At 40.8% G+C, this 23,652-nt stretch overlaps 1 protein-coding gene across 1 annotated transcript in view; it reads right to left on the minus strand.

Moving 5' to 3' along the window:
* The window catches only part of LOC134405164 (bifunctional heparan sulfate N-deacetylase/N-sulfotransferase 4), a 126,323-nt gene extending 102,965 nt beyond the window's left edge, over nucleotides 1-23,358 (minus strand). The window contains exon 1 of the mRNA XM_063136364.1: nucleotides 22,378-23,358. Within this exon, the coding sequence (XP_062992434.1) occupies nucleotides 22,378-23,358 (981 nt within the window). The remainder of the gene's footprint in view (nucleotides 1-22,377) is intronic.
* Nucleotides 23,359-23,652: the final 294 nt, after the last annotated feature.

Below are 23,652 nucleotides of genomic sequence, written 5' to 3' on the forward strand. Positions count from 1 at the left end.
CCCCCCCACTGCATTGCAAACTCTCGAAATGTATGGATTTCAATAGTAAGCTGCATTCTACTTTGTGTTTAGGCTCAAGAAGTGCAAATTGGGTAAGTTTGCATTAAAATGCAAACCCATCAACTTGCTCACCCATCCCTAAAGGCAAGCACTTGCACCTTCCCTCTTTAAATAATTATTATTATTATTATTATTATTATTATTATTATTTATTTATTTATATAGCACCATCAATGTACATGGTGCTGTACAGAGTAAAACAGTAAATAGCAAGACCCTGCCGCATAGGCTTACATTCTAATAAAATCATAATAAAACAATACGGAGGGGAAGAGAATGCAAACAGACACAGGGTAGGGTAAACAGGCACTGGGTAGGGTAAAACTAACAGTATAAAGTCAGAACAAAATCAAGATTTAAAAGCTTTAGGAAAAAGAAAAGTTTTTAGCTGAGCTTTAAAAGCTGCGGTTGAACTTGTAGTTCTCAAATGTTCTGGAAGAGCGTTCCAGGCGTAAGGGGCAGCAGAAGAAAATGGACGAAGCCGAGCAAGGGAAGTAGGGACCCTTGGGCAGGTGAGAAACATGGCGTCAGAGGAGCGAAGAGCACGAGCGGGGCAATAGTGTGAGATGAGAGAGGAGAGATAGGAAGGAGCTAGACAGTGAAAAGCTTTGTAGGTCAACAAGAGTTTATATTGGATTCTGAAGTGAATTGGAAGCCAATGAAGAGATTTCAGCAGTGGAGTAACATGGTCAGAGCGGCGAGCCAAGAAGATGATCTTAGCAGCAGAGTGGTGAACAGAAACCAACGGACTGATGTGAGAAGAAGGAAGGCCAGAGAGAAGAAGGTTGCAGTAGTCCAACCGAGAAATAACCAATGCATGAACAAGAGTCTTGGCAGAAGAGACAGACAAAAATGATCGAATCCTGGCAATATTATACAGGAAAAAACGACAGGATTTAGCTACTGCCTCAATATGAGGAATAAAGGAGAGCGAGGAATCAAATATAAAGCCAAGACTACGAGCTTCCTTGACTGGAGTAAGTGTAACATCATTGACAGTAAGAGAGAATGAGAGATGAGGAGAAGGTTTAGGAGGAAAAACAAGCAATTCAGTCTTTGCCATGTTAAGTTTCAAAAAGCAACCAAGCTGAGATGTCTGATTAAATCAAACAAAGAATGCTTAGCTTTGGTTGGATTGTGCTGTTAATGTATATGAGGGATGCAGAACATCTGGCCCACAGGCTTGAGGACCGATGCGGTTTCCATCTAGCCCAGAGGCTTCTTCCCCTAGCCCCGCCCCCTCTGCTTCAGGGGGAAAAGCTCTTCTCTATGACCAGCAGCTGATCAGACATAAAAAGTTCTCCTTAGCGCTGAAAAAGACTCTGTCTATTTTTGGTCTGTCATGTGGTACGTATGATTCTGTTCTCTGTCTTCTTCATACATATGATTCTGTTCTGGTTTTTCTTCTATCTATCATTCTATTTATCATCTATATATTTTAAAATTCAAAGTATTTAAATTTAAATGCATATTTTAATTTTTAATAGAGTATGTATTTTCACTCAAAATACATATTTAAATATTTATGTCTCTCAAAATCAATATTTAAATGAAAAACTTTCCTTCTCAAAAGCCATATTCAAGTGTGTATTTTGAGAAGTTTAAATTGCTAAGAATTTTATCAAATACAAAATAGCTAATTTCTGATCTGCAGATTGGTATAAAAGGTAATTTCATGTATGGATTCACAAAGATTGAAATAACTTTAACTTCAACATTCATGCAGTTTGTTGGACAAGCTGTGTTTGATTCTGGATATTTTGGAGATAGGTGGACCAGAACTACAGTTGAATTGAACATACAATATTCTATGAGGTAACTGCGGAGGGGTGGGGAAATGAGGAGGGAAAATTGTTGTATGATTCCACCTTAGCTTTGTCCTTGAAGAATAATTGCTCATAGTTAAGACTGAAAGACCTAATGTGAAACATATTTTGCACAAAGTGAATGGTGTTGAGACAAATGTACATGAACATTTTCTGCTTTGAGACAGAAAGAAGTGAAGTAGATCTTGTTCTCTTTGAGCTGTTCCAAACTGCAAGTGCTGAAGAACTGTTGTCATGTTATGCCAAACTGCTAAATGGTAAATTCTGGAATATGTAACCCACAGAATGCAAATCCATTCAGCATGCAACTAGAGGAAAACAAAAAGTCAAAGTAATAAGAAAGTTTCTTAAAATAAAAGTTCCAGAATGTTTAGGGTGGATGATATGGATATTAGTGTTATACTTGCGTACTTTATATACTCAAATTATGCTCAGCAATTTGGCTCAGCAATACTACAAACGAGAAGGATCTTGGAATTGTTGTAGATCACAAGCTGAATACGAGCCAACAGTGTGATATGGCTGTAAGAAAGGCAAATGCTATTTTGGGCTGCATTAATAGAAGTATAGCTTCCAAATCACGTGAGGTACTGCTTCCTCTCTATTCGGCCCTGGTTAGGCCTCATATAGAGCATTGCGTCCAGTTCTGGGCTCCACAACTCAAGAAAGATGCAGAGAAACTGGAGCGTGTTCAGAGGAGGGCAACCAGGATGATCAGGGGTCTGGAAAAAAAGCCCTATGAAGAGAGACTGAAAGAACTGGGCATGTTTAACCTGGACAAGAGAAGATTGAGGGGAGACATGATAGCACTCTTCAAATACTTAAAAGGTTGTCACACAGAGGAGGGCCAGGATCTCTTCTCGATCCTCCCAGAGGGCAGGACACGGAATAATGGGCTCAAGTTAAGGGAAGCCAGATTCCAGCTGGACATCAGGAAAAACTTCCTGACTTTTAGAGCAGTATGACAATGGAATCAGTTACCTAGGGAGGTTGTGGGCTCTCCCACACTAGAGGCCTTCAAGTGGCAGCTGAACAACCATCTGTCAGGGATGCTTTAGGGTGGATTCCTGCATTGAGCAGGGGGTTTGACTTGATGGCCTTGTAGGTCCCTTCCAACTCTGCTATTCTATGATTCTATGATTCTTAGAAATGTTAAGAGTAAAATACAAAGTAGACATTCACTGGTTTATTTTCCCCCCTCAGGCAAGTACTGAAATATTCATAGTAACTTCAATAGGGTTCTCTGATTGATATTACTCATTATATTATTTTTGAAGTATCATGGTGTTAAAAATGTTGGATTGGATCCAGACTTAGAGTAGACCCATTGAAATCAATAGAATGATGGGAATGGTTGGTCAGTCATTAAGGTGCTTGTACTGAAATATAAAGCCCTACATGAGTTATGACATGGATACCTAATGAAGTACCTTCTCCCCTGCCCAGATATTAAGGTGAAGTGGGGATGTCTTGATAGTACCACATTTTCCTGGAATTTAATATGCAGCAACTTGAGAAAGGCTTTTCTATGTAAAAGCATACTGACTGTGGAACTCCCTCTTCTCTTATATAGGGTCAGCACCAAGTCTTACAAACTTTCTGCACCAAGTACAGATCAATGTGTTCACCTAGGCTTTGGGCTGAATTTGTTTTGCTGCACTTTGTGAATTGTTATGGGTCTGTGCTACAATTCTCCTGTGTGATTGGTTGACTATGTATATTTTTAAAAATTAAGTTTTATTAGTTGTACCCCACTGTGGGATTATTTTATAAAGAAAAGAAAATAACACACTTCAGAATGAATGAATGAATGAATGAATTAATTAATTAATGAATATGTGGAGAATTTGGTGGCTATTTTTCAACTACCTATGCAGTTATGTCCTGGATTGCTGGATTGTTCTATTGTAGTGTTGCTCTGTGGTGTGGCATTCTGTGTGTGTGTGTGTGTGTGTGTGTGTGTGTGTGTGTGAAAACAAAAGCTGCCACAGGCAATGTAAGAGAAAATATTCAGAGAAAATTTTGTAAAGTGTCTTTTTTTGTGGGCGCGGGGGGAGGTTGAGGGGAAAAATAGGAATTTCCTAGGGGGAAAAAAGTCCTCTGAGAAGTTTCAGCTCTGCTCTACATGGTCTAGAGTCCACTTCATCCGATGCATGGAATCCTAAGTATTGGTTGACATTTATAAATATGGTGTGTGTGTGTGTGTGTGTGTGTGTGTGTGTGTGTAGAGGAGTAAGGTCAGAGAGGAAATGAATGCAGAAAGAACTGGTAGTAACAAGGCAATGTAGGTGATAACAAACCTCCTGGCATAGGTAAGTTAATTAACACACGAAATGCGATAAAAATACATAATCCTGATTCAAGGTACAGGTGATAGAAGTGAATTTCCCAATAAATTGTAAGGTTCCACAAGACCCTTTGTTGTTTTCACCGAAACGGGCTAACACTGCTCTCCCTCTGGATATAGTAATTATGTTTGCTTTCTCTATAACATTGGGTTTTCTACTGTACAAGGCTGTCTTATATTATTCCAGAGCATATCATTCTCTGTGACTCAATAATTCCAAAGTGCACTACAGTGGTACTGGAATTGCATCTGCACAAAGGACATGTAGATAACAGAGCTATTAAATCCATGAATAAGATATAAGGCGCACAAGCAGGAAGTGAAGGCTAAGCTAAAACTGATATTGGCGTCATGCTACTGAATCGAGAACAGAGTTGCAATAAAAAAAGCAAGAATTTAATCTGCTGGCAGCATGTGTTGCTAGCAGCATGTGTAGGGCAGTAAATAGATGAACTGGGCTAATACATAATGCAGTGACTGCAAATAAAAATAATCCCCCCCAACAAAACTCATATACACACCATCTTCTGATGATAGGAAACTGAAAGTATTTCGTGAAGACCCTGAAAGATCCAGCAAATGAAAGCATAAGTGTGATCCTAGCAGTTTAGCCACCTTCCCCCCATGATAGGAAACTGGTGGTCCTTTAGGATTTGAAATAGAGGTGTTTAGGGCTATTGCTGTTCAAGCAATGCAAGACCAAAACACCTTAATAGCTCCAGGGGTGGCCCTACCACTAAGCAGAGTGAGGCAGCCACCTCAGGTGGGAGATGCAGAGGAGAGCAGCAGTGAGGCGTTGGAGGACAGACCTGAGGTTCTATGCAGCCTGGTCAACATCACCTAAGCTAGTTTGCTCTCCTAAGGCATACTAGAGGACTCAGTTGTATCGCCAATGAGAAGTAAGATTCAGCTACACTCTGGGCAATTTCTGTATATGGAATGGTGTGGTTGTGTGTGTCTGTGCACATATGATTTTTTAAAGCCCTTTACATTAAAGGAAAATCGTGTTAGCTTAGCATTGCTTTGCTTCCTGCTTCTCTTCCACATTTGAAACAAGCTGAATTACATGGGAGGAGAGCAGTGGTCTGTAATTTAAAACTTCCCAGCTCATACAGATTTTGTACCACAACTTTGACTGCACATGGCAGGAAATCCCAAGATATTTCAGAAGAATCGCTTTCTCCAAGGTTTAATTTTGAGCAGAATAACTGGGAAAAGGAGTGGGAGACATGCAGGAGGCTCATGTCGTCATCTAACTGACCCACAAATGTCTGTAAGGGACCACTCACAAGCATCCTATAAATTGCTTGTTTTAAGAAGCCCTATATATGTTATTATTAGATTTATATCCCATCTTTCTTTTTTCCCTCTTGCAATGAACCCAAGTTGGCTTATGTCCCCCTCCTCCTCTCCATCTATCCTTTACTTCAGGAAGCAAAATGTCTTGGACTGCACTGAATTGTGCAGTTTTTTGAATCCTGATCTCAGAGCAAAAGAAAAGTTGGCTATAGAAGTTCTGTCATTAAAATTACACTACCATTCTTGAATTATCCTGATGTGGCAGGAAACGCTCCCTACCAGAGTCATTTCAGAGGTTCTGTATTTCCTGTTTTATACAGAAGGTAACTACTATTTTATACTTTTACAGCATGATCCTATATATTTACTTTTAAGTCCCGCTATGCTCAATAGGGCCTACTACTAGGTAAGTACAGATAGGATTTCACTTTTAGAGGTGTATATAATTATGCAGGGTATGGAGAAAGCAGATAGAGAGATAGGGTTGATTCACTCTCGATGTTTTGGACTGCAGCTCCCATAATCTCTCACAATTGGCCATGCCGGCTGGTGCTGATGGGAGTTGTAGTCCAGGACATCCGGAGGGCATCAGGTTGCTTCTCACTGTACTAGGATCTGGGTCATCCAGTGAAACTGAATAGTGGTGACTGATAGCAGATTAAAGCTATGGAATACCTTCTATAGGATGAAGTGATGCTCACCAACTTGGGCCAGATCTACACCAAGCAAAATATGACACTATGGAAGTGGTTTGAAAACAGTATATGGAATGTGTCACGGGCCCCAACAGTTGTCAGTGCGTTTCAATGCCATTATAAAGCAGTAGTCTAGATCCTGCCCAGGTGGCTAGACAAATATATGGAGAACAAGGCTGTCAATGAGTCCTAGTCATGGTGGCTAAACATTGTCTGTAGTATCACAGGCACAATTTCTCTGAATACCAGCATCTTTCACAATTTTGCAGGTCTTTTCTCCTGCTTCCTTCCAGCCCCTTGCTTTCTCCTTTGCAGTACATTAAGAGGTTAAACAAGACTAATCTTATGCACACTTGGGACTATGGCCCACCTCCATGATATTTGCTTTTGAGTCAACATGCATTGGGATGGTCTGCACAAACATTTGAGGAACAGCTTAAGAGGTCCTATGGTTTCTTTCTTTTAAAACACACCCAGTGCATCTGTTGAATAAGCAAATCATTGACATGAAATGCTGATTTGTATCTCCTCCACACAGCTCCTGCAAACACTGGCTACAGCAGATTCTGTACAAGAATAGCCAGACAATGACCCGTAAGGAGGCTTGCTCTGCAACCATCTTTCTCTCCTGTCTGCTCATCTGTCTATGCATACACTCCAATGAATTAATAATGTCCCTGTTTGAACTGGGGCGCTTGGAAATTTCTTCTATAATGTTAATGATACTAAAGTAGTGCTGTTGGCTGGCTGAGACCTGTTTTCTTCTCCATGCATTTGGATGACAAAGACATAGTTAAAAGAAAGTTAACATAAGTAATATTGTTACTAGTGGAAGTGCATTATGTCTGACATTCCTGGTGAAGTGTTTATTACCGCAAGTGCTTTTAAGACAATAATTATGATTGGCCTTAAGCTGGGATATTCTTGCCTTTATGTCATAGTACTGATGCTCTACTTAACATGCTGTTTTTAAATACCGGAAACAACTCCCTTTTCCTTTAAAACAACTCAATTGTTGTTTTAAATGCAGGCTAATGCAGAGCTCCACAAAACATGACAACAGTAGGCTTTGAGAGGTACCACTTCTTCTTTTTTTAATGGCAAAGTGGTTTATTTCGGAGCAGCGACTTCAGAATGGAGGCCTATTGACTAAGATGGCCATATGAAAGCAGGACAGGAAACTGTTAACAGGAAACTGTTAAAAATACTCCTGTATTTTTAACAGTTGCATAGAAGAGTGAATTTCAGCAGGTGTCATTTGTATGCTTGTAGCACCTGGTGAAATTCCTTCTTCATCACAATAGTTAAAGCTGCAGGATCCCTGCTCTCTTTTATAGAGTGACCATGTACAAAAGAGGACAGGGTTCCTGCAGCTTTAAATGCTGTGACTAAGAGGGAATTTCACCAGGTGCTGCATGCATACAAATGACACCTGCTGAAATTCCTTTTTCTATGCAACTGTTAAAGATACAGGAGCCATGTCCTCCTTTCCATATGGCCACCCAACTATTGACAAAAACATGTAGAGATGTTTGACAACTAAGACCAGTTGGTGAGATTTATCCATTATACGGGTCAAGCAGTTTTAATATCAGTAGAATTTGGAGCTCTAATGGATGTGTGGGGAGAAAAACTATGTCAAGAGCTGTTGTAGTGGAATTGGCTATGTTCTCAGGCAGGCAAGTGAGGTAGCCACCTCAACAGGTAGATGCTCCTGGACCGAAAGTGGCAGTGAGCTGTTGGAGGACAGAATTTTGTGTCTGCCATAAACCTCCTAACCTAGCCTCAGGTGCAGTGAAAATTGCTGGCGCCAGAGCTGAAGTAAAAATCAACTGCCAAACTTGTCAGTGTCTGTACATGGGATGGGAGGGGTCACAATCTTGTCCTTCACCTCAGCAAAATGCCCTTGGCTATCCATACCAGGCAGCCTCCAGATTTCCAAGGCAGTACGCCCCTCAGTTGCTGAGGAGCAATAGTACCATCATGACCTGCTTGTGGGCTTTCCAGAAGCACTGGGCTGGCCACTGAGGAAACAGGATGCAGGTCCAGAAAGTTTGATCCTGATTCTTATGTAGGCAGAAACTGGTGGAAGGAATTTGGGAGGAGGGACTTATACCCACAATCTGCCTGTAATAACAGCAGTTGGGACTGGAGCCTGCTTGTTGTGTGAATTCAAGTACAAGCTTGAATAAGGCGTACCTAGAAACAAGGATTAGGGAAGAAATGCCTGGCAGATGTGGGTGGAGACATTTTTCCTCACTAGCAGCTGGCCATTCAAAATGTCCAAGAGAACTGAGAACTTCCTGATCTAGGATGCATTTTATCAGACCATGAATGACTTGTTTTGCCTTATTGACAAAGCAAGTCATCCATGGTTTGAGGACTAAACTGCACACAACATTAAGCCACATCAGTTTTTCCTTAGAATTTCCCTTCCCCCTTTTTTCCTTGCTACAAAACATGGCAGGCAGAGCAGTTCAGGTGGATTTTCAATGGCAAACTATCAGAGGGGAAATGGTTACAAAGTCCCTCAGGACTTCCGAGGCATATTGCAGTCTCCATGAAAAAAGAAGAATCTGAGCTTGGGAGTATGTGCAACTCAGCATCATTTCTAGTTCAGCCCTGGGAGATTCCTGAAGCAATGGGAAAAAGTGGAATGTGCTAGATTTGTGTGTTTTGCCTCAAGATCTAAAGCATCCACATTCTGGTCCAGCAGCAAATTACACCGACGTTTACATGTAGTGACGGGCAAGTCACTCTCTTTCCAGTTGCTGCCATATTCACACATGTTCACCTATCAGTCTGTTCTATCCCATTTTCACATTGATAAGCAGTTGTCATTTTCAAATTCATATTTACACGCGTATTTAAACATTGTTTTAAATCTATTTTCTCCCAAAATACACATTTCTAACAGGGCAGTCCTACAGCTGATGTTGGAGGGCTCCAAGGTTGGAAGAACCTCCAAGTCCAACTTCCCTGCAGAGCTCCTGCTAGTAGGGCATAAGGCATTCACTGCTCTTCCAATTTCCCCTCCGCCAAAAAAGAATTAATTTGGCCCCTTTCGCTCCACCTACAACATGCCCCAATTCTCCCCCTTTCCCTTTGAATAATATCAAAACAAGTGAACAAACTTTAATTTTTGTCACAGTTTCCCCTTCTGAATCAAATTTAGAGTGTCCTGTGTCATTCATGGATGACCAGAGAGGGGAAAGAAAATCAGATCTATTGCAGTCCAAGGAAAAGCTGCTTAGACAATCTGTTACGCTGTCTAGAAGAAAAGGCAGGCATTTTACTCTCTTTTTTGAATTACCCCCTGCCTAGGTTTCTGAATTAGAAAGCCAATGAATTATATCAAAACAAGTGAACAAACTTTAATATTGTCACGGTTTCCTAAATATCATAAAGAGAAAGAGTAGAGTGATGGGAGATATTGAATTAAAGGGTATTGCTTTGGTTCTCTCTACAAAATCAGCAGGCTCATTTAGTTCCAGTTCCTGGAAGTGTACATGCAACTTACAGTTTGTCCATTAATTTAAAGTCAATATACCAAAGAAAAAGCAAACCCAAGCAAACCAGGATTTCCTTTCGCAATGGGATTCTTCCTGTAGGACTGATGTGTCTTCCTGAGCTGGATCCACGAGAGGCAAATTCTCCTGAAGAAGGAGAATGATATTCTGGCATAGCTGCCTGCTGGGAGCAGAGGGGTGAAAACCTGTACCCCAAAGCCAGATGGGATCAGCACCTATGAAGAGTACACATAGAAGTCCAGCATGCCAGTATGCTGTGGTCATTCACAAAATGGCACCTTTGGTGGGATTCTGTTTGGCATTCTATGAACAACAGGAATTGGCCATGAAGTCAAACAAGCAGTGGTTCTTTGGCTCACATGTAAGCATTGGGCAGCCTTGTGACCTACTTTACAGAGGACAGTCCTCTATTTGAAGGACTGTCATAGGACAATCGAAGGCATCCTCTGTTTGAAGGGTTGCCTTGTCCAAGTCCAGTTTAATTATAAAGAAGAACCACCATAAGCAGGGAGAACAAGAGTCTTGAAGTTACCCATCAACATCTGGACTGCTGATTGAGCAGGCACACAAGTCACCTGTTTACAGTCTTCTCCACTATGGTGGAGCACTCCTATTGAAAGCATGGTCTAAAATGTGTATCTATGCATATACATTAGCATGTGTAAGCATTATGCACTTCTGTGTCCTCCTTTGTCCTCTTTTTTGATGATTCTAGGTAAGCAGAACCCCTGAGAAGGATCAGGGGCTCACCTCCAATGGATGTATTGTAATCTGGGTTTGGTTACTTTTGCTGTGCCTGTTTTGAACCCCTTACAAGCATTCAAACTGGGTACACAACGGTGCTTCTCCTCCCCACACACATTCATTGTAAACCGTTTAAACATCTGTAATGGACTTTATCAAGCCTTTAATGCCTTTGGAGAACTAACTCCACATAATAAATGCCAGCTCAATAAATGTCCCTGATGTGATCTGTATTGTCACCTTGGGGTTACCTGATTATATACTTTTGACAAGCAGATTTCATGCCCTCTCTGCAAAACACTTGTTAACTTTATTCTTAAAGTTTGGCCATCGATGGGAGACTAGCACACATTTTCGTTTCTGTCCTCTTTTGTATATAAAATCAATGATTCTTTCAGAAGGATCACAGAACTTACCAAATGGAAGCTCTATAATTAGGCTTATCCCACCTAAAGCCTTCTCCTGAACACATGTAGGATACAGTCCCCTGATGTTATGGTGCTATTTCATTCCCTATGATCAAAAGAGCTGTGTGACTCTTATATGTATTTGTGTCTTTATGACACTGAAATGGGAGCGCACTTTCAGAGTTCAAAGTGCTTTTTAATGTGCAAGGATCAGGAGAAAGAGAGAGAGAGAAATAAAGGACTTCAAAAATCCAAGGAGGTGTCAAAGACTAATGGCATTTTATATCATTTGAGAAGCAATGGAAGGAGATCAATGTTTAGAAGATGTGAACCAAACTGAATGTTTGAGGTCCACGAGGTCCATAGGGGAAAAGAATAAATGCACACAGGGTGCCACCAAACAATGCTCTGTCACTTTTTAGCACCAGATACTATGCAGGACAACAACATTCTTCTCAAAGCACCCTTATAGCAAGAAGTAGGTTATAATTCCCCAGGCGGTATTTCTCTAGCTGTTTATAAGAAAGCAGAAACTGTAGATTTGAAATGCATGGTCAGGTATAAATTCCTGACCATGGAGTGCATAATAATCATGCCTCAATACAATTCCTTCTCTTCCATCCAGTTATAAACACAGATGTGAGTTTCTTGAGATACCTTTTTTTTAAAAAATGGCAAGGATAAGGCAATAAACTAAGTACGGTTCAGATCCAAAACCAGAAAAAGAATAGAAAAGACACATGCATGAACATTCTGACTTCCCTTTTAAGAGGAACAGGGCACCTTTTTAGAAACCCATTTTTGTTATTAAGTTCTGATAAGAGCTCAATCACTTGCAGGTTGGCAGCTTTTACGTATGCATTTTATATTTGTAAGAACAAAGGTTTTAAAGGATCCTACTGTGAATTGCCAGGGCGTTGTATATTTTCCTATTAATGATAATTAACTTTAATTTTCCACTTTAAACTTAAAATGACTCACCTCCGATGGATTTATTGTAATCTGGACTTGTTCACTTTCGCTCTGCAAGCATTCCATCTGGGTACATAATGGTGCTCCTTGTTTCAGTTATTTTAATGGATTTTATGTATATCTGGATGTGTCTGACCATGTTATCCAGTTTGGATTTGGATTTGCTTTACTGATTTCTGGTCGTCTTTTTTAGGACTTTGGCTGTAATCCTATTTTCACTTACCTGAGAGTAAGTTCAATTGAACTTAATGGATTTACTTCTAAATAGGTATAGCTTTGCACTGTTAATTTCATGCTGTTATGACATATGGTGGCACAATAAAATATTACTACTAAATATTACAATTTTTTCCCAGACAAGAAAATGTATGCGTTATCTAAGAGTCCTTGAGTGATGTACAGATATAGAGATGGGAAGGTAAAGTCGCAAGCCTTAGCATACTTACAAGGAGGAGGTAAAATTCGAGTAAATGTCTAAGTAAACATGTCTGAGACTGAGCTCTAGAATGCGCATAAGAACTATGCGGAATATCAAGATGATGAAATGGTATCCAATTTCTAAGTATTTGCAACAGTTTAGCCCTATGCAGGTATTCAAAATTTGTATCCATGGAGGGGTATGGGGATGCGTGCTGTGGCCCTGCCCCTTCCACCCTCAACCTTCCTGTGTTAACCAGGAAGTTCTGAAGGGGAAATGTAATTGTGTTTAGTTACAGAGTTGCCTTATCTGGGTTCCTAATTGCACAAATCTCTGTAACCGTGTTCACCCCGAATGCAATTACATTTCCCCTTCGGACCTTCCTGATAAACTTGGAAAGGTCATGCATGGAGGGGTATGGTCTGCAGAATGCATTCCCATTCCCCTCCATGGGTATTATTATTATTATTATTATTATTATTATTATTATTATATCAAAATTATCAATTGCGTATTTTCTTTTAGCAATCCTTCAAATTAAGAAGAACAAAGAATAAGAATGGTAACTCCCCAAATTTATCATTCCAAAATCCAACAAGAACATACCATATCTTAATAAATCTATTTCTATACATTTGATCTTGCCTTGCTTTATATTAATGTAATGTAACATAACAACATAATGTAATATGATAATCAGACAAAGGGGGAATGATTTCCTTTTTCCTAAAATGAAGCAATTGTGGTTGTTGGTTTTTTTTCCTGCTGTTAAGAGATGAATAGCAAACTCAAAATCCTCCTTTCCTACACATTTATTTATGTAATTAGGAAGAATCCTAAGACTGGGAGAATGGGCATCTGGATGGCAAATGTGGTTTAATGTAAGCAAGTGTAAAGTGAATGCACGGTGGGGCAAAAAAAATTCCAGCTTCAAGTATAATCTCATGGATTATGAGCTAGCAGTGACCAACCAAGAAAGAGATTTTGGGATTGTGGTGGACAGCTGGATGAAAATGTTAGCCCAGTGTATGACTGCTGTAAAAAAAGGCAAATCCCATGTTATGCACAATTAGAAAAGGAATTGAGCATAAAAATGCCAATATCATACTGCTGTTATACAAACCTATGGTGCGACCTCACTGTGTACAGTTCTTGTCACCATACATTAAAAAAGTTATTATAGAGCTGGAAAAAGTGCAGAAAAGGGCAACTAAAATGATCAAGGGAGTGAAACACATATGAACAAAAGGTTACAACCGCTGGGATTGCTTAGCTTGGAAAAAAGAAGGTGAAGGGGAGCGGAACATGATAAAGGTTTACAAAACTTTTATTTATTTATTTATTGCATTTCTATACCGCCCAATAGCCAAAGCTCTCTGCATGGTGTAGAAAATGTAGATAGGAAGATATTTTTCTTCCTCTCTCAAAATACTAGAAACCAGGGTAATTCCATGAAGCTGATTGGCGGGAGATTCAAGATACATAAAAGGAAGTTCATCTTGGATACTGTTGTTTTTATACTGTTTTTATGTGTGTGTGTGTGTGTGTGTGTGTGTTTTTAAATTGTATACTTTTAATGTTTACTATTTTTAAATGTTGTAAACCGCCCAGAGAGCTTCGGCTGTGGGGCGGTATATAAATGTAATTAAATAAATAAATAAATAAATTCACACTGTGCATAGTTGAACTATGGAATTCACAACCACAAGATGTAGTAATGTCCAACAATTTGGATGACTTTAAATGGGGGTTAGGTAAGTTCCTGGAGGAGAAGGCTATCAATGGCTACTAGTCCTGATGGCTATGTGCTACCTCCAGTATCAGAGGCAATAAGCCTGTGTGCACCAGTTGCTGGGGAACATGGATGAGAGGGTGTTGTTGCATCCGTGCCCTGCTTGTGGGTTTCTGATCAACAGATGGTTGGCCACTGTGTGAACAAAATGCTGGACTAGATGGACCCTTGGAAGAAACCCTTAGGATTCTTCCAGCATGTCTCTTCTTATTTTCTTAAATTCTTGCACACATCAATTTATTCCTTCCCCCAGCCCAAATTTCCTTGATTTTGGCAGCCTAATTTAGGAGGTGTGAGGAGCCTTTTGTGGTTATTTTATTATTAATCTATCTGAAGCTGGAAACCCTTGCTGAGCAACTGAAAATTGCCCAGAAGATTATCAGTAGACCCCAATCTATTTACTGTCCACTCCTGAAATAGATGGGCAATAGATGGCATGATTCAAAATAGCAATGTGCAATATCTAGCTGTGTCTGCCCTTGAATTGGGGGAGTGGGCAAGAAGTAGGCCACAAAATCCCAATAAAATATAAACACATTAATGGCAGAAAGGACGGTATTGCCTTTGCATACCCAGCCATTGCCTGTGGGAAGGGGCTTGTTTTTACTATTCCATGGCAAGTTAGGTTCTGTGTGCTGATAAATTCTTCCATGGGATTATTTCCCTGATAACAGAGAACCATTATCTGGGAAGTAATCCCATGGAAGAATTTACCAGCACATGAAAAGGGCAGGATAGAAGTCTTCTCCCTGGTGTCTTTTGCTTTCTTTGCTCAGAAAGTTTTTTTTATTGTGAGGACACATTCAAACAAGCAGACTCCCACATGCATTCTAAGATAATGTAGGCCTGGCAAGATTGCACCATGGGCCCTTCCTGATGATTTGAATCGGATATTAGTGTTTTAGCACAGCCGAAAACCACTATCTCGAAATCATTAGACATGCTGAAATACATAAACCACAGCTCTACAACATCCTTTTGAAAAATCCATTCCCCTTGTCTCCTTCTGACCTTTTCTTTTTCTCGCTGAAAAGGGTGCTTTAACTCATGGGGGAAGGTCATACACATTGGTTTTAAATTGGGTGCGAGTGTTGATAGATCTTTACCTAAGTCTCAGTCGTTTTCCTTTACTGTAAACTAATCACTAATTTTGTTTGGGCATCATATTCATTAGAAGAAGAAGAAGAAAAACTTGGCTTGGATACTAATGGATTCTAAAAAATTCTATGGCCTGTAAATGACTCATTAAGAAATACACTGAGCAATGAATTTTATCTGAAAGCAAATAAAATAAAAACCCCAAACTGGGAAGCTTCTGCTAAAAGCTAAATGCAAGATACTGATTAATCTCAAAGTGTTTTATATGCAGGTATCATCTCATCTGACAACAAACATCTTCTTTTTTTCCAATAGGGAAGGTATTGATCACAGCTAGCAAAGCATATTAAGGTTGTGCCTATGGCAACTCTATGCTTGTATCCACTGAATGCAGAGAAAGTGGCAACTGCTGTAATATTTGTCTGCTGCAAACTCTGTAAATGAGACGAACAGGAAATGGAAATGTGTAAAGGAACTTTGCTTGAACAGTGCAGCAATAAAGCAGCCAATGCTTTTGGTTTCTGTCCTTTGATTATTGTTCTCCCAAATGGCTTCCTTGCACATGGAACAACTTCGGTTCTTACTATCAGTCAGTATGATTGATGTTAACGATCTGTCTACAAGTCACTGTATTAAGTAGAGACAATGTAGTGTAGGGGTCAGGGTGTTGTATTAGAAGCAGGGAGACCTGGGATTAAATTCCCAGTCAGCCATGATGGTCACTGGGTGATTTTAGGCCAGTCACAATTTCTCAGCTTAACCTACATCACAGGGGTTTTGCAAGGTTTATACGGCAATGGATAGAAACGTCTATGCTGCCCTACTTGTAGGAAGGATTAGGACTAAATTTATGTGGGAGGTGAGGCTGAGCATTTGAACCCCAAATCATAGAATCATAGGATCAATGAGCTGGAAGAGGCCTATAAGGCCATCAAGTCCACCCCCACCCCCCGGTCAATACAGGAATCCACATTAAAGCATGCCTGACAGGTAGCTGTCCAGCTGCAACTTGAATGCCTCTAGTGTGGGAGAGCCCACTACCTCCCTAGGTTCCATTGTCATATTGCTCTAACAGTCAGGATGTGTTTTTTCCTGATGTCCAGCTGGAATCTGGCTTCCTGTAACTTGAGCCCATTAATCCATGTCCTGCACTCTGGTTGATCGAGAAGAGATCCTGGCACTCCTCTGTGTGACAACCTTTCAAGTACTTGAAGCGTGCTATCATTTTAAAGATGTTTTTAGAATGTTTTTAGAATGTTTTTAGGATGTTTTTAACAATGTATGTTATGTTTTAATTCAGTTTTATGTATTTCATCATTTATTGTTGTTCCCCACCTCAATCAAAATGGAGAGGCAGGTAAGAATTATTATTATTATTATTATTATTATTATTATTATTATTATTATTTATGTCTCCCCTCAGTCTTCTCTTCTCAAGGCTAAACATGGCCAGTTCTTTCAGTCTTTCCTCAAAGGGCTTTATTTCCAGACCCGTGATCATCCTCGTTGCTCTCCTCTGAAACCCTTTCAGCTTGCCTGCATCCTTCTTGAAGTGTGATGCCCAGAACTGGATGCAATACTTAAGATGCAGGCTGAAACCCTAACATAATCTGCTGGACACATCACTTGAGTATTCATGTATATTATTCATGTATATTATTCATGCACATTACAGCTTTGGCTGAAGTCAAAAGTCCATACCACGTTTATCCTGGCAAGTTTATGCACAAAATGTTCTGAAAGAATTGATGGACTTAAGACAGTCTTCATCAAATGCAACTGGGCATTGAAGTACATTCATAAAAACGATACATACATTATGTTAATGCATGTAAGCTATGCAAATTTTCCACTTAAAAATTCAGTGGGAATTAAGTGCCTGCTTGATTGTTTTCTGGAGCAGGCATAATCTTCCCAAAAATGCACTATTGATACAAGTCTCAGCAATCTAAAAAGCACCCTCAGAATCTGTCTATGAGCTCCTCATTCCTTGTGGTGGAGGCATTTTATTATTATTATTATTATTATTATTATTATTATTTATTTATATAGCACCATCAATGTACATGGTGCTAGCCCAGAATCACTGAGTATATAAGAATATATATGCAGAAAGAGAGAGCATGTGCAAAAGGCATTTTTGGACACATAGGGCTCATCTATGCCAAGCAGATATTCCACTACGAAAGTGCTATGAAAGTGGTATATCAAAGGCAGGAGCCACACTACTGCTTTATAGTGATACTGAAGTGCACTGACAACTGTTGGGACCAATGACACATACCGTATAATGCTTTCATAGTGTTATATCCTGCTTGGTGTAGATGTGTCATGGGCCCACCAGTTGTCAGTGCACTTCAGTACCACTATAAAGCAGTAGCGTAGATCCTGCAGTGCACTTCAATACCGCAATAAAGCAGTAGTGTGGCTCCTGCTTTTATATACTGCTTTCATACCACTTTCATAGTGGAATATCCTGCTTGGTGTAGATGAGCCCAGAGTTAGCTACCGTATTTCTTCGATTCCAAGATGCACTTTTTTCCCTAAAGTAACAGCTCTAAAAATTGGGTGCGCCTTAGATTCGATGGTGCCTTAGAATCGAAGAAATACGGTAATTACATTTGTCGAGTCTGCAGCGGGACAGGCGGGGAAAGAGGGTAGGGGGTGAAGAGCGAGCGAGAGAGAAGGGAGTGGAGAGAGAAGCGCACGGGGGGGGGGAGAGGGGCAACGTCTCGGAGCATCTCAAACGTTGCCGCCGGGAGCCGGCTGGGAGTGACCCCAGCTCCGGCAGGCCAGCGAGCTTCCAAAGAGCTCGGCCTCGCCTCTGTTAAGGAGATGGGAAGCGGAAGAATCACCTGAGCAGTGCTGGTTGGGCTCGCCCGCCCACCCCCTCCCGTCCGTGTGAATGGTGCAGACCAGCTTTTGAATGCATGTGTGGCTGTCCGTTCCCAGGCAGGGGACGATTGGTTCCTGCTTCCCATTCATGTAACCTGCCTCTATGCGTGTGCGTGTGGGTGCGCGCGCGTGTGTCTGTGTCTCGCTCGCTCCCTGTTCCTCTCCCCCTCCGCTGCGTGTATGTACCGTAAAATTGCTTTGCTGGCTGACTGGAGAAATTTATTTTTTCTTCGAATCAAAGCTTTTTTTCCCTGTTGGTGGCACTGAAATTAGTGTGCGCCTTAGATTCGATGGCATCTTACAATCGAAGAAATACGGTATGTCGATTTCATCTTCTGGTTTTGTTTTTTAAAATACCCCAAATAGCAGCTTCTTCAGCAATGGCTAAAATAGCACATTATCTCTGGCAAGTAGGACAAAGACATCCACTGATTGTCCAGAAAAATGCCCCCCTTTCCTCAATAGCAGTTGAGGCTTGTACCTAGAGTAGTGATTAATTCCTTAGAATGCATTAAAAAGATCCACTTATAGAATAAGCAGACATTAGGGGCCCCTGCTCCTTCCCTGGACTTCAGTCTCAAGATGAAAAGGGCAGCAGAACCCACAGCATGGTTAGATCTGCCTACATGCCAAATGGCAATTGGTGTGAACCCCAAAGCTCAGAGTAATGTGAAAGGGCAGCCATGTTTTTCTTTCCATATGTCTGCACCATTCACCTTTAAGTGGATCTGTTCTTTTCATGAAAAGGAATGTGTGTGGGAGGGGAGCAACACCCAACCCACCCCCACTCTAACTCACTGTGCTCTGTCGCTTTAAGCAATCCCCCCCCCCATCCCAGCTCACTTCCTGTATCTGGACTGAGAGAAAACTGCTTGATGCGGTAGAGCAGAGCAAGATCAGGTGGAGAGGGGGCAGGTTTCCGTCTCCACCCAGTCACTTCTTTTTCATAAAACAGAGGTACACAACCTTTATATCTTTGAGGGCTACTGGGTTGACGGGATCATGGCTCAGTGGTAGAGCATGCAGATGGTGGCAGGTTCAATTCCTGGCATCTCCAGGCAGGACTAGGAAAGAATCCCACCTGAAACTCTTCAGAGATGCTGCCAGTCAGTGTGGATAATATTGAGCCAGATGGACCAATGGTCTGTCTCAGTTTAAGACAGCTTCCTGTGCTGAAGGTGCCATGTGTATGCATGCTCGTGCTCACATATCGCTCACACTCAACCCAGCAGCAACAGATCTTGGTCTTACAGCAAAAGTATATGTTCTGATTGGCAAAAAAGAAAAAGGAGAGAAAGTGGGGTTGGGGTTGGGATGACACACTATAGGAACTGGCTCTTTGGTTCCTGCCATAGAAGCCTCATTCCTAGAGCACCCTAGGAAGCAGACAGGAATCTTCAAGCACTCCAAGGATGTCTAGGAATAAGGCTTCTATGTCAAGAACCAATAAGGTCTGTTTCTAGATTATTCCCACCACCACCACTTTCGCAGCAACAGATGCTGGGGATTTGCACACTTTTTGCACTCCTAATAGACCCAATCCCAGATTAATATGTGTATGGATCAGATATGTCAGCAGCTGGGTGGCTGTCCCATTGTGACTAATTTAGCCCTATTTTTGGCCCTCCAATGTGGAGGGAAAGCTTTTCCTGACTGGGTCCCAAACTGCAATCCAAAATGCAATTACCTGTACAGAAATCTCATTGAAATAAATGGGATTTCTGGTCAAGCAAATATAGTTACAGCAAGTCTGGTGTTATGGTAATGGAAATGAGATGTGTGATACAATATTGCACTTAATTACCTAGGGATACTGTAGTAATCCAGCAAGTTTGTTTTCCATTGTAAACATTGTAGTTTGATAGGTATGGAATTATCCTGAACACACCTTCTTTATGGTGTGTGGATGTACATATATTTCATCTTTCACAGGAATGGTCTTACGGCAGTTTACAGAATAAAACACTGAATTACAATAAAAAATACAACATCACATGAATAAAACGCAAGTACAAAACTGCAAACAGCAGATGAACTATCAGTTAAACCACTTGAGGTCCTATGTTGCCATTAAAAGCATGACAGAGCAAGACAGACTTCATCTGGCATCTGAAAGACAGCAAAGATGGTGCCAGGCACCATTCTGTCTAGGAAGACAGAATTCCATAATTTAGATGTTCCCAGAAAGAAGGCCTTAATCTCAGAAGATCTGAGATACCCTTTTTCTGTATGATTCTCAGATACCCTTGTTCTGTATGATTGTATACAATTTACTTTCCATCAGCAAAGTGGAAGCACAAACCTGTTGGGAAGAAAGCTAAGAATGTAGAGTTCACAACTAAATGGTAGGGATGTTGAAGGAATCCATTTGGGGTGGCCCCTGGACTCTAGCTTGATTATCCATGAGTTGCCCCGACTCGGCATGTGACAAGTCAGACCAACTTGTGAATTTTTCGGGGAGGGGGTTGTGCAAAATGGTGGCTGTAAATAGTACAATTTGCACAAAATAGCAGTCATAAACTATCTAATTTCTGCAAATCATCCCATTTTTGGCTGCTGTTTTGTGCAAATCAAGCTGCGGTAAAGTTCCTGGGTTATGGGAACTACTGTGCAGCTCAGCTGGCTAATGCAAGCCGAGCCAGGTCCATTGCAGGGATCCATTGGTCCCCAAAAGTGCCGGGTTTCCGTACAATGGAAATCCTACTACATGCATGTCCCATTGCAAGCACACATCCTATTTACGTCTATAGTTTCCAAAAGTGATGATATTTGAGACACTATGCATAACTGAGATCATGGGGTAGAAAAGCAGAAAACCCTGCAGGAACAAGGGAACAGGCTATGCAAATCCTTACGTAGGGCAGACAGCAAACAGTGTTTGTTTTTTTCTTCTTCAAATAATGAATTGTTCCAGCTGAACAAAACACCACAAGGCTATGGTGTTCAAGCTCATTTGCTAACTTTAATATGAAACCTTATATGGACCTTTGTTGGATTCCTGAAGAAACAACTGGACTTTGAAATTCATGTTTTTCACCTGTTGTCCTGACTGGTATACAAAATGGAAAGAAAAGAGAAAAAAAATGAAAATAATGAAAAAAGGAATGATAGGCATGGGATCAGCCAGATGTGATAGAGATAAAGAGAGAGAGAGAGAGAAAGCTTTTTGAATATATATTAATATCTTAGAGAATAATTTCAGCATTTATGAGATGGGTATTACCCATAAAGAAAATGCTAATCATTCTGAAATGCAGAAATGGCTGTGGTATTTGTTCCCATAATGATAATTCATTTGGTATTTAGACACATTTAGACAATTCCAAGGGAGAATTTAATTAGGTATATTTCTAGTGCTACTAATTTATTTTTAATCTCCAAGTTGAATCTAAGGCTTGCCCAGAAGCTTTTCTGATGGTCCCTCAGGACACCATCCAAAATAATTTCTCTTCATGTTAACCATCAGATCTTAGCAGGAGGCAAATTCTGCTACTGCCTTCCCCAACCTGTTGCCCTCCAGTTGTGTTTGACTAAGTCCCCCATAATGCCCTAGCCATCATAGCAGGGGGATGATGGAAGTTGTAGTCCAACACACCTGGAAGGTGTCACCTTGGGGGAGGCGGCTCTATCATGTTTCTCCTGATGACCTATGGGAACATGAGGGTCTGCTGTGCCCAGAATTCATTGGGTTCAATAAGTTCCCTGGGGTGGGCTGCTGGTATATAAACCAGTTCTGTTTTTTAATCCTTCTGATGCCATTCTGGCTTACACAATCATCCATATACAACTTGATGGGTGACTCGGAGGGCCAGCAGACCTAATCAGTTGCTTCATCAACTTCCCTTCTATGAATTTGAAAAAGAAATCCTCTGTCTCAGTACAAATAAATCCAAGATACCTTATATCTTGAATACAAATACTAGGACTAGAGAGCCAGTTTGATGTAGTGGATAGGATGTCAGATCTGGATTTCTGCTTAGCCATGAATCACATTAGGTGACTTTGGAATAATCAGAAACTTTCAGCCTAACCCACCTCACAAAGTTGTTGCAACGAGAGAGCTAGCATTATGATGCACTGAGAGCCTTGGAGAAAGGATGGGTAATATTCCCCTTTAAACAAGTAATAATTTAATATAATAAAAAACCTAGCAACCTCCCTCCTTGAAACACCTATAGGGCAAGTGGGTGTTTTCAAAATGGAGGACAACAGAATTTAAGAGATATTCCTAAGCCTCTGATGCTTTATGTGCCAGAAATATATCACAAAGAGGAGATCCCGCCATTAATCTTACCTTCACATCTTTTACGTTCATCCTTGTCCCTTCCTTCCCCACAAAGATGTCATCAATGTCAACAAGAATGTATCTATCCAAGGACAATGTAAGCCTCTTCCCTGTCAAGAAGGAGACGGCATCTATAAAAATGAGTTTGTGCAGCCAAAAGTTCAAGTTGTTTCCAAAAAGGACTCTTTGAATCCCATCATGAAGTCCCAGGTCCTGAATCACTGTAGCATAAAGAGAAACCTTCGGCAGTGATGCTGGGAATGGTTTGGAAGCCTGAAATTCTGTTAAAAGCACTGGTTGGTAAGTGGAGTGATTAAATTGGAAAACAGTCCAGTCATCACCAGGTAAGGGGCCTTTCTCAACCCTTGGGGCTTTGGTTATGTGCAGCAGAGGAGACTGGGGGTTTACTAAGCAGTCTTGCAGAGCCGCGTTGTTGTAGAGATGTAATGGAAATCCTTTGAGTTTAGTGCTTGACATGCTGTTCTCATTGGCTTTATGAAAACCAATTATGCTAACACTGTATTCCACACAGTATTTTTCTAGAAGTTCTCTGTTCCATGAATCCATGAACGTGTACTTCAAAATATTTTCATATATTACAAGGATGTATTTCCCTTTGCCATTATCCGCCAGTGGAGGAATGTCTCCTTTCCCCGACGCAATCACCATCTGATACTGAAATCGACTTGACTCCAGGATTGCTATGATGTCTTGGCCGAGCTGAGAATACTGGCTTTCAACAAAGAGCAGGACCGTAGGGTCAGTTCTAGATGGATCAATCGGCTTCACCATTTTAAGTTCCATTGACCTGTACGGTAAAAGCTTAAGGTCCTCACACTCTACCCCTCCTGTGGTATCAATGAGGGCTATTTCTTGCTTGTGACCTGTATACAAGTAATAAGCAGAAATGACTATGCTCACCAAACAGAACGTGGCTAAGAGAATTACAAGTGTTCGGAAACTTCTACGAAGTTTCACAATCAGATTCATTTTTTAAAGCGCTTTCAATTTATTTATTTATTAGCACACACACATGCACACACAATTGGCTTCTTCCTTCTAAAGTGCCATTGTAAACAGACCAAGAGATAGTCTCAGTACCACTCCACAGGCATTCATGTGACCATTGCAATGCATTTACAAGGGGGTGGACGAGGCTAGGAAACTCTGAGTGCTGGAAGTCCGAAGAGTTGGAAATCTATACTGGAAGCAGCTTTCTTTGAATGCACCAGTCGCCAATAATCAATGGAGGAGACACTTAACATTATCTGCAACAAAGTGAGA

The sequence above is a fragment of the Elgaria multicarinata genome, chromosome 10, assembly GCF_023053635.1.
Source record: "Elgaria multicarinata webbii isolate HBS135686 ecotype San Diego chromosome 10, rElgMul1.1.pri, whole genome shotgun sequence".
In the NCBI taxonomy this organism is placed as follows: domain Eukaryota; kingdom Metazoa; phylum Chordata; class Lepidosauria; order Squamata; family Anguidae; genus Elgaria; species Elgaria multicarinata.